We start from the raw sequence: 12,227 nt of genomic DNA, 5'->3' as shown, positions 1-12,227 counted from the left end.
CCATGGCATGAAATTTGTTTCTGGGTGGTATATTCAACGCATTCATGTTGAAGCAAAGAGCATTGCAATTACTGTGAAAAATGATTGTGCTGGAGCAGTATACAGTATAATTCAAGGCATTCACGTTGCTCAATTCACCCCCACCCATTTTCGCTTCGAGTACCAAAATAGTAATATTAATATTCAAGTGTAAACTTTAATAAAAATAGATGAAAATTTGTTCTGTGTGTCTATATATATATATATATATAATAAAAGAGTTTTACTTTATCTTGAGTAGAGTGATGCATGATGAAGAAAATATTAGACCTACTATTTAATTTTGATCACGGTGTTGAGAGATAGAGTTGTTTTGGTGTGTGGCCCTAAGAAAGATTAGAGCAGTAGTATTAGTTGTGCTAAAAAGTTATATTATTATTTTTAGCACCACTAAATATAAAAATGTTGCTATATTGGTGGAACCAAAACCATATTTTTTTGGCTCCACATCTACGGCTTATATTTTTTTGGCTGTGCATGATATCTTATATGTAAAAAAAAAAAAAAATTATTAAGTTGTTGTGTTCACACTGTTTTTTAATAAGTAAAAAAATTGATTTGTATTCACACTACTTTTTAATGAATTTTTTTATATTATTTTAGTCAAATAGTTAAAAATATAGATCTATTGATGTTGAGTGTATTGCCATAATGTGAGAAAGTAAAATAGATAAAATAACTTTCTGTATAGCCATATTGCTAAATTTATGGCTTTACCAATGTTTTTTTTTTGCAAATACTAATGGCCTATTTGGAAGTTTAAAAAAGGAGGTGGAGTAGTATAAAGAGAGGGAGAGTAATTTAATTACCTTGTTTGGAAGTTTTTTAAGGAAGGAATGGGAGAGGTTTGAAGGGGTTTCAACTACCTCTAACCCTTTATTTTTAATTCTCCCAAATTGGAGATATTTGGAGAGAGAGTAGAGTAGATAAATTATTGACCAAATGAATTCTCCAATTTACCATTTCTAAATTAACAAAATTACAAACCGATTGTATAAATAATCTTTGTTTGTTTCTTGAGAAGATTTAAGGTGAATGAAAAAAAAATTGAATCTCACTATTTCACTGACACTGAAGCTAAACAACCCCCTTTTTTTTACACTCTTAACCATGTCATTTTCGCTAAAAACCATTGTAAGACCACGAAAATGAAAAAATAAATAATAAAAAATCAACTAATAACTTGAAATTTTTGAATTTTATTGCTCCAACTTTCTAGGCAACCAAACAGAGTATATGTAGCCATGCTATTTACCTTTGTTGCTAATGAGGACGAGGACGAGGACGAGTACGAGTTGCTAATGACGAAGCCAAAGGACTTGCCAGAGGTTCGGTGCTGGAACTTCTTCACTGAACACTCTCTTTGCTGCACCTCTGAATTTATATAAGGAAAAGTTAGAAATCATGGAGGCCAAAAACAGAGAGGCTAGGTTGGCGAGCAAAGGAAGTGTAGGGCTGAGGATCGAAACGTAGAGGAAGTCGGCGGCGAAGACGGAGGTGGTGTGCCACGATGACAGTACGCCGCTGGTGAGAGCTTAGACGATCGATGAGCTTCATTTTCTTCAAAAGAAGAAATCAGCGCCCAACACTTTGAGGATAGCTAGAACTCCCAGTTAGGGTTAGGGAACAACTTTTGCCATCATCTCCGAAGAGGGTCTCCAGAAATAGGTTCCGTTTCTTGGTATATTTTGTTAATATTCCGTTTGGTTCTCGAGAAAATTAGCTGAGAAAGAAAGGGAAAAGGAACTTAATGTTTATTCACGTTTCTATTAATGTTAATTCTGAAATTTTCACTTTCTCGGCCTAGCTAATTAATCAGAATGCTTATTATAATTTTTTTTTGAGGTAATAAAAATTATTTCATAATAGTTGAGTAGTTTTATACTTTTATTAGTGGTATTTGATGGAATGAGAATGTTGACTAAATAATTATTTAATCTAACAAATTAATTATAGACCAATGTTGCAAGTCCATTTTCAAATAGGGGTAGAATTGTCTATTTAAATCATTTCATCTCTTTTCCATCCTAAATTTTAAAATATTCAAACAAGAGGAAGGACTAATTACTCTCTTCTCCTTTACTAATTTTAAAAATATCCAAACAAGGTGGAGGATAACCATTCCTCTCTACTTTCCTCTCCACTACTCTCCTCATTCTCTAAACTTCCAAACAGACCATAAGTATTTTAACACACATACAAGCAAGGGGAGATGAGATAAAGTTTTAAAGAAATTAATTGTGGTGTATATTTAAAAGGGTCTAACTTTTGAATACACAGCAAATACAGCTCCACCGATATAGATGCTTTAAGTTAATATTAATAATGTACCATGTGGAAATTGATCATAATGATTGATTCGGTATACTCGTAGCATTTTTTGAGTGAAATAGTTTAGGGTTTAATGGTTAGATTTCAATTGGCCTATATTAATAGGGAGTTTTTTTTTTTTTTTTGGTTGATAAATTGATGATTACAATAGAGAGGGAAGATTTAAGCATTGAATTTCTCCGTTGGAAATATTAAAAATAGTTGTTTAAGTTACAATTATGAGAGTTTTCTTAAAAATAAAAAGCGTCTACAACCCAACCATTTATTTTAATTTTAAAAAAAGTATACCATAAATTAGGACATTATTCACGGGAGCTTAGTTAAAGGCCTAAGTGGCTTAGGTCTTAAAGCCTACCTTGCTAAAACGGAATCTCTTGTGTTTTTATTGAGAAATCAAGTACTCAAAGATTCCCATCCTACCTAAAATGTATCAAAATAGTAATAAGATAAGTTCATCATGACATGTGTCAAATCAAAATACAATTTTGACAAAGAAAGCCTAATGATTAGCACTTTATAAGATTTTTGATGTGCAAGAATCTCTATACAGCATCCTAATTTTCTCAAAAGCTTGTGTGATCAACTTGTTTACAAATTACTTATAGCTTATCCATAATTGCAATGTACAACATAATGGACCACCTGCTCACAACAAAAGAGAGAGAGAGATAAAGATAATGGACCACTATATTTGATCTTTAATTTAGAGATGGGGTACATGAAAGTTGTGTAGGACCATTCCCTAGATGCTACCACACAAAATGAACCAACCTGGAGAAATTGGGTGGCCAGACCCAACAAAGTTATAGTCAGTCCAATCATTCTAATTTCATAGTTGAACCACCAGGGCCCACTCTATTATAACTTTGTCTAAAATCTCCAATGCCTACATACTATATTATATGGTACTGGACTCCAGGGGTTGGATCCAGCAAGCAACGCGCCCTCTCTCTCTCTCTCTCTCTCTCTCTCTCTCTCTCCTTGTCCTTTTCTTCCACAATCCCCCCCCCCCCCCCCCCCAAAGCACATTACCACCGCATGAATTTTAAAATAATATAAATAAAATATATTATCTAATTACCTGCATGCCATTTGGATTTACTTCATCTTGTCTTGTCAACCTAACTTGTAAAAGATTATTATTATTATTTTATTTTATGGTTCATTGTATTAATATATATTTTTAATTTGGATTTAATTCATCTTGTCAACTTAACTTTATTGTTATTATTATTATTTTGGAGAAAAAAAATTAGAGTGGCAAGCATTATATGCTCAAGACAGCATGAAAGGGAATGGATATTCATGCACTCACAAGTAAAGAAAAGAAGAATTCAAATTAAAGACCAAGGTATTGTTGACCCAAGACTTAACTTCTATACCACTTGATATTAATATTCTTTATTATACTTTGATGCTATATAGTATTGCTAAGGTTCAAATATTACTTTAATTTGTTTTTTAATTTAATAGTTGGGAGAGAGAAATTTAAAACTTTATAGTCCATTTGGATTGAAGGGAGGGAAGGGGAGAAAAGTAGAATTGGCCCAAAATTAGCATATTTTCACTCAACTCAACTCTATTCTACTCTCTCCACTCCCCCCTCAATTAAAATCTCTTTAAAAACATTAATTATATTAATTAAACTACAAGACTTTTTAAAAATATTATTTTTGAGTATAGTTAGTAGGTGCCCAAATTTAATAAATTTAATGAATAAGTTATACAATTTTAATGAGAAATATAAAAAGATATAAAAAATATTAATTATATATTTTATGGTAAAATTTTTTTTGAGAATATCTCTTAAACCAATACTCTTTTTTAATTTTTTAATTTTGAGACTTCTTAAAAACTCTTTCATGTATTCTTTTTATAAATACAATAAAATTTAAACTTATTACAATTTCTTTTTTAAAAATTTAATAGTTATGAATTGAAAATACATTTTTTTCAATTTTCACCGTCACTTAAAGAGAAAAAAAGAAAAGAAAAGAAATAATGTCACATCAACTACAATAGTCATAGTAGATCCTTAACGTGCGCACTCTTTCAATTCATACCTTATTCTTCCGTGACGACAGTGACCTCTCTCTCTCCTCTATTACCACCTCCAATCCAACCCAACCCAACCCAACCCAACCCGACGTGTGCGTCTCCCAAAATTGACGAAACTACCCTCTCTATTTCCTTGGTCATCACGCAATATCCCCGTCAATTTTTTGAAACCAAAGGACATTTTAGGTAATTTCACCTCCTGACTTCTTACAAGTTTCCACATCATCTCTCTGCAACAAATCAGAGTCGCTCAACCCCCAACCAAATCTCTCTCAAGACTCTTTTGAAACCCTAAATTCTTCCTCAAGATTTCTCTTTTTCACTTTTTCATAACTCAGAAATTTTTATTTTCTGAGTAATTTGATGCTTTTGGCTTGAGGTTTTTCCCTCTCTTTTCCGATCTCCGCCGTTGAGTTCCCATGGCGGCGGGGACAATGGCGACCGCCGCCGGAGCTGCGGTGCTTCTCTATTACGTGCTGAGCCGGAGGCTGGCGTCGTCGTCGGCGCCGAAGGTAGACGACGAAGACGGGGGTGATAGGAGGAGCAGCGGCGGAGATTTGTCGAGATCGAGTAGAAAGAGAATCGCTCGGAGGCCAGCTCAGGCTCCGGCGACGCTCTTCGAGTCGATCACGACGTTGTCGGAGACGCTCCGGTTCACGTACTCGGAGACCTTAGGCAAGTGGCCGATCGGCGATTTGGCGTTTGGCATTAACTATTACTTGCGGAGGCAGGTGTGTTCTTAGGGTTTTTTTCTGTTTTCATTGCAGTGGTTTTTATCGTAATTTTGTACATTTTGCTTGGTTAGAACTGTCTGCTAGCTAAATTTTGTTTCTTTATGAGTCTCTTCCATTTAATTGAGCTTATTTTTTCGTATTGTAATTGTTAATTTTTGACTTTCTTGCAATTTTTTTAGTTTCTCTAGCACTAAAAAGTGTCACAGTGCTCGTGAACTTTATAAGATATATATATATATATTAGTAATGCTGTGTGATTTAGTTATTTTATTTGTTTATTATTTAAAATTTGTTGAATGAGAAAGTTGTATTTCCAACAGTAAGAATTAGTTAATTGTTTAGAGTAGAGGAAAGTTCTGAGCTAGGATTTATTACTTTATTTGAGCTATTCGCAACTGGCAGATCAAGTTGGTTGCTGATTTTCTTGCCTTTTATTATACTTTGTAAAGTTCCATGAGTTTGAGGAGGATGGATTGGGATGAGCTGAGATTCTTGGAGCTTAATTGACACTTCTTGGTGTTTCAAACAGAGACATCTAGAGTTCAAATCCCTCCCCCCGCATCACTATTGAATTAAAAAAGAAAAAAAAAAAGGAGGGTGGATTGGGACAGATGCAATTGGAAAACCAGACATTTTTGGGGTTAAATTTTTGTATCAATAGTAGATTGGTGTTGTTTGTGCAGCATTGCCTGTTAGCTTTCACAATGGTAGATTGGTGTTGTTTGTGCATTTGAAACTGAGAGGCAGTAGGTCATTCAGTAGATTAGTTATTATGATATTGGTCTGTTGCCCAGGAGCTATAGTCGATTTTTTCTTCTTCTTTCTCTTTCTTATTTTATTTTTAAATGGTTTATATCAGGGTGGGAAGGTTTAACAACTTAGAATGCAAGACTCATTCAGGCAATGACTTTAGTCTGAGAAATGAGCTGTCTGGTGTCTAGAAATTTCCTCTAGTGGGGTTGATTAGAAAATTATTAATAATAGAAAATATTAAAAAAAAGAAAAGAAACTCAACTTAATAAAATAACATTACTATTTTGTAATTCATATCTTTGAAAAGTAATTCGAAAATCAGTACTCTAACCTATTGGAAGTAAATCTCCACAGCTAACCATTAATTGCATTTTGGAAGTTGTGGTTTGGTGGTGAATTGTTGTATGTGTTGTTAATTGAAATGTTACCAAGTGTGATGTGCTTGCAGGGTAACTTACAAGTCGCAAGTGTATATGCTGGTAGTAATTGTATTCAACTTAAAGGTCCAGAAATTGTTGCGGAGTTGAATAAATTTCTGAGGTTGTTGACCCTTTGTATGTACTTCTCAAAGAAGCCTTTTCCGGTGTTTTTAGAGTCTGCCGGCTACTCTCATGAAGATGTCCTATTTCAGAAGCCCAAGGCAGCGGTATGTTACAGTAAAGAGTATGCGTTATTTTATTTCAACTCAAAACTTACACAATGTAGATCATGTTGCACGTACATGCATACGGAGTGGTCATCTTTGTTCTGCATGAGAGCCGTATTGCATGCAGCGATCTGGTTTAGTCTCTTATTTGGGTTTTAGTTCAATTGTTTCTTGGAATTCTCTCCATTCCATCATCCATAGCACTTGTGCATCTGAGACTAGTTATTTCCCATATGAATGCTACTGTGTCAGAGCGCTCTTCACATGGGAAACAATTACCCACAGGACTGAGTGGATGCCATAAGTTGATGCCAGGCTCCACATTTATGAGGCATATCTGTGGAGATAAAAAATAGTAGACTATAACAAGAAACCCTTGAGCTAAATAACAGAAAGGAGTTTAAAACTTGAGAAAAATAGCCTTTTAAAATTTTGCGTACTTTTCCTGTAAACTTATGAGACTTCTGATGTGGGCTACTTGACAAATTTCAACTTTTAGGTTTTGGCTTTCTCCTTTGGTGGTTGTTGAACCTTTTGTCTTCATACTAATCATGATATATGGGATCAAGCATGTATTGCTAGTTTGCTATGTGTTTTGTGTTTAAATTAAAATCATAATTGAGTATTGTTTTAATTACCAGAACAATGATTGCAGCTTTTGAAGCCTGCTTTCACAATTATACGAGATAAAGACTCAAAATGTTTCCTTCTATTGATTCGTGGTACTCATAGCATTAAAGATACACTAACAGCAGCAACTGGAGCGGTGGTCCCTTTTCACCACTCGGTTTTACATGATGGTGGAATAAGCAATTTAGTTTTAGGATATGCTCATTGTGGAATGGTTGCTGCTGCTCGTTGGATTGCAAAGCTTAGCACTCCTTTCCTGCTCAAAGCTCTTGATAAATATCCTGACTACAAAGTTAAGGTACGGGCTATTAGTTCTAATTTGATATTATAAATCACTATTTAATTGCGTTAATTCTGCTGATAACTTTTTTTTCTGTCAAACAAATTAAAATGGCATACTTTTTGACTTCTTTGTGCTCCTTTGCATAAAGAAGCTTTATTTATACTGTTTTTTCTTACTTATCAAAAAATAAAAGAAAATAAAATGGCATCCTGTGGTAGATCTTAACCTTTTCTTTTTGGATGGATAATAAAAGGATAAAAAGCATAAATTAATTTTCTTGATGTTTTCCTATTAAATTATTTATTTATTTTTATTTTTTATGTTTCTGCTTGTATTTCTGTGAATACTACACTCAATATTATCTGTTCTAGTTCAACCTATCAAGGAATCTCGTGTTACCAAGCATCTTTTTATAGTTCTTATTTAATCTTGCAACTTATAAAAAAAAAACATTTTGGTCAGTTATTAGCATAGCCTTTCATATAACTTAATTGATTTCAATATGGCCCTTGATGTAAATTTTACCACAACTGGAAGAGGATTTTCTTTTAGTGAAATATGATATCTGCAGGTACTTTGCTTTGCTAGGATCTTCTTTGTAACATATAGGGATAAGATCCACTCCATTTATATCCTCCAATTCCTTCCAATTTTTAGCTAGATGTGAGACACGTGGTACGTATTTGATTTTGAGTAGTTTACATGGGTTTTTAAGACCATTGGTTTTTTTAAATGCTATGTGTCTTGCATTTAGATTAAAATTGGAAAAAAATTGGAGGATTTAAATGGGAGAGGATCCTTTCCCTAAGATATAAATCTCTAATTCTTTGATACTCTCTACCATGTCATGTCATCATCCAGTCAATTTTGAAATATAAAGTACTGTACTGAATTAGTTCATGCAATATATGTTTTCATATATATAAATTTATTTTGCCTTAGTTTTTCATTTTGTCATTTTCAGATTGTTGGGCATTCACTTGGTGGTGGTACTGCTGCGCTGTTGACATATATTCTACGAGAACAAAAAGAATTATCCTCGACGACTTGTGTCACATTTGCCCCAGGTATGTACTGATCAAGCCTATTGCTTATGTTTGCTTTCTATTTCTACTGATAGCTTTGTTTTTAGTTGCTTTGCGAAGTCCTCATAAACTTTTATAACTAGATTTACCTATAGAAGATTAAGAAGGTGGGACAAAGGATTATCGATGTGTGCACCTGCCTTTTTTCCTCAATTTGTGGCATCTTGATTTTCTTCAGTGAAGTCAGAATGATGTGGACTTCCAAATTAAAAATGACTGTATCCCCTAGTTTGCAGCTTTTGTTTCCATTGTATGTTCCTTCTATCAGTTAGGTTTCATATGGCAGTGGAATTTGTGAATTATTTCTATAGAGAAACAGAAAAGGCTCTAATAGATATGATGGCTAATTTATCTAATTATCAAGTGAACACTTAAGGGTGAAGAAGATGCTCTATAACATTAGGAATACAAGAGATGACATAACTAAGGACACCGGATAAAGTTTACTTGCATGGCGTGGTGGTAATATGAAAATCTCCTTTATTTATCATATATCAATTTCCTTTTCTTTATCAAGATATTTTCTCAAGCTCACATGATGAATAGCTTCATTTGCTCCCCTAACTGCAAAAGATTGTCATGTGGAGGACCTTGATTATGCAAATGAGCTGTAGCTCAAAAGGCATCTTTGTCACAGGTTCAAAACCCAAAAGGTGTTTGTGCATTTTACCAATGAAAACACAAAAAACTAGAGGACATTAGTGATCAAAATCCATTGAAGTTGTCAGAATCATTGCATCAACATATTAGTACAATGGAGGAAAAGATATAGACAATGGAGTGTAGAAAGAAATTGTCTTTTGAATTTGTAATGGTGCTCCCCTCCCCCCTCTTTTCCCATGGCTTAAGGTGCTTTTATCTTTGTACTACAATTTTAGGGAGTGTGCTTATCAGCAATTGTTAGTCAACAGAAATTTATGCCTTTGATTTAATACAATGTGTGTTTGTGTTTTTTTTTTTGGGGGAAGGGATAAATTAGTAAAATGTGATTTCTTAAGTGCTTGTTTTATAATTGTCATTCTGCAGCTGCCTGTATGACATTGGAATTAGCAGAATCAGGCAAACACTTCATTACTACTGTCATAAATGGTTCTGACCTGGTGCCAACATTTTCAACAGCTTCTATTGATGACCTTCGCTCTGAGGTGCTGTACCTTTCTTCTGACTGAAGTGGATGTATAGAAAATTCGTAGTTGAAATTCCTAATTTTCAAATCTGTTGTCCATTACAAACTTTGGGAATCCTTAAATTGTTATTTTCAGGTGACAGCATCATCATGGTTAAATGATTTGCGGGATCAGATTGAGCGTACAAGGGTCATAAATGTTGTTTATCGCTCTGCAACTGCTCTGGGGTCTCATCTACCATCTATAGCTAGTGCCAAAGCCAGGGTTGCTGGTGCAGGTGCACTTCTGCGGCCAGTTTCCAGCAGCACTCAGGTAAAATTTATCTCTGTTGTTGGTTAATCTCTTCTAGTATTGTTTGCTCCTGCATCCCCTTCTGAAGACCTAGATTTAAGCTAGGTATCAACAGTGAAATTCTCACAAGTAATGATTTTTTAAATCTATTAGGTAATGAAAAATTATCCTGTCAATCTTCATGACAAAAAAGGTTTTGACACTAGGTTGAGTGCACGAGTACTGATAGAGTCATCTGCTTATATATGCTGTAATAAAACCTTGTATCTTTTCTTTTGCTTAGGGCTTTGTAGCCCAGTGGCATATCCGAATCTCCCTCATGGGGAGAGCCTGGGTACAAATTCAAAGCTTTCATCCCCTGCTCCTATGTAATTGTATGATGATGCAGTTTTGCTTGGTAAATTTTAGGTTGTGATGAAGCGTGCAAAGAATGTTGCTGAAGCTGTTGTCAGAACACGCTCATCTCTGTCGTCGTGGTCTTGCATGGGTGCACGTCGCCGTCATGTGGGCCCCCTATTGGATTCTAAGGTCGAGAATTTTCCTGAAGTAGCTCTAGAATCTGAAAGAAATTCTGAATCTGTTGCAACCGAAGTGATAACAAGAAACCCTATTGTGATTAAAGTGGAATCTAATTCTTCTAGCACTGGATCAGGACATGATGATACAGATGAAGAAGAGCCACTCCTTCCAGATGATAATGTCATTACTGTGTCCACTGTGGAAGAATTCACTGAAGGTGAGTTATGGTATGAACTTGAGAAAGAACTCCAACGGCAAAATAATGAAACAAACATCAGAGCCCAGGAGGCAGAAGCAGCTGCAGCTAAAGAAATCATTGAAGAGGAGAGTATGCTAGCTGATGCTGTGGAAAGCAGTAAGCCAATATCATCATCAGAAGTATCAGAGAGCCACCACTTCTATCCCCCTGGCAGAATTATGCATATTGTTTCTGTACCTTCATCCGATACTCCTAATGGAGATCATGACAGGCACATGGAAGAACGTGTTGGTATATTTGAGACACCTAGAGAACTTTATAGTAAACTCCGGCTTTCAAAAACAATGATAAATGATCATTATATGCCTATGTATAAGAAGATGATGGAAATGTTAATCAAGGAACTAGAAAATGAAGAACCTTGTGATTGTGAAATGTGAAATGAATAAACTAAAAGAATATATATTGTACATATCCCTTTTATTAATATACTATTGATTTCTTCTGGATGATATTGTTCTTGTTTGATCGGGTGGTCGTACTGTGTTGGATGAAATGAAGTTAATTAAACAGAGTATGCTGTTCCTTTCTCTCCGTTGGATCTTTTACCAAAATACTGTTTGGTGCATTTGCTATGATGATGTTAAATACTTACGATTTACACAAACAGGATTGATGATTGAAAACTCTGATCTGAAGTCTTTTTTTCCCCCTAAAACTTTAGAGGTACAGTTCAATTAAAAAAAATCAAATATATAAATTAATGATATAATTGAAATTAAATAATAAAATGGACTAAAAATGATAGGAAATTCTAAAAGATTAGAAAGGAGGATGAATTTTAAGTGCAAGGGTGATTGAGATCTTTTAGAGATTACTGAACACTTAGAGCTGGAATTAGTAATGACTGATACATCTGGGGAGGGTCCTTATTAAGTGTTCAAATCAATAGTGTATGTATGTGTGTATATATATATATAATAATTCAAATTACAGTAAAAGATAAACAATAAAGTTTCTTAAAAATTACAAATCTTCAATAATTTCTGTTACCGCCAAAGAAACAATGGAAAGCTTAAAATAGTGAAACTTAAATAATTCCTAATGCTCCATGTGACCAACCAAATAATTTAGATTCTTGAAGATACATCCAAGTTCCATGTGCCTTATCTTAAAAACTGATACTTCATATGCTGTATGAGAAATATTCTGATACGTCAATAATTTAGCTGAATTGGTAACCTTTAAATGAGTCCTAAAAATTTTGAAAATAATGTGGAAGGGAAGAGTCACTTTGGAGGCTTTCTCTTCTTCATCTTTTTTTTTTTTTTTTTTTGAGCAATCTTCTTTATCTTTAGACTACTGTACAGTTGCTTCTAGTCATTGCTTCTTATTATAATCGGCAAACTTAACTTGATCCAGGCCTTTAAATTGATGCTGATCTTTTGAAACACGTTCCAATTCAATTTGCTTAATAATTTTTCTGATAACATTTTTTTGATTTCTGATGGTTGAGAAAATTCATAATCCCA

The 12,227-nt window shown here is 34.2% G+C and overlaps 1 protein-coding gene across 1 annotated transcript; it reads left to right on the top strand.

The window, feature by feature from the left end:
- Positions 1-4,670: 4,670 nt before the first annotated feature.
- Positions 4,671-11,204, top strand: LOC142625607 (uncharacterized). Its single transcript, XM_075799261.1, has 7 exons — positions 4,671-5,159; positions 6,364-6,561; positions 7,217-7,489; positions 8,439-8,541; positions 9,586-9,704; positions 9,822-9,998; positions 10,386-11,204. The coding sequence occupies exons 1-7, from the start codon at positions 4,848-4,850 to the stop codon at positions 11,133-11,135; spliced, it is 1,932 nt and encodes a 643-aa protein (XP_075655376.1). The 5' UTR covers positions 4,671-4,847; the 3' UTR covers positions 11,136-11,204.
- Positions 11,205-12,227: the final 1,023 nt, after the last annotated feature.

The sequence above is a fragment of the Castanea sativa genome, chromosome 2 (assembly GCF_040712315.1).
Source record: "Castanea sativa cultivar Marrone di Chiusa Pesio chromosome 2, ASM4071231v1".
NCBI lineage: Eukaryota > Viridiplantae > Streptophyta > Magnoliopsida > Fagales > Fagaceae > Castanea > Castanea sativa.
The sequence above is the reverse complement of the archived record's forward strand: the minus strand, read 5'-3'. Positions and strand labels throughout refer to the sequence as shown.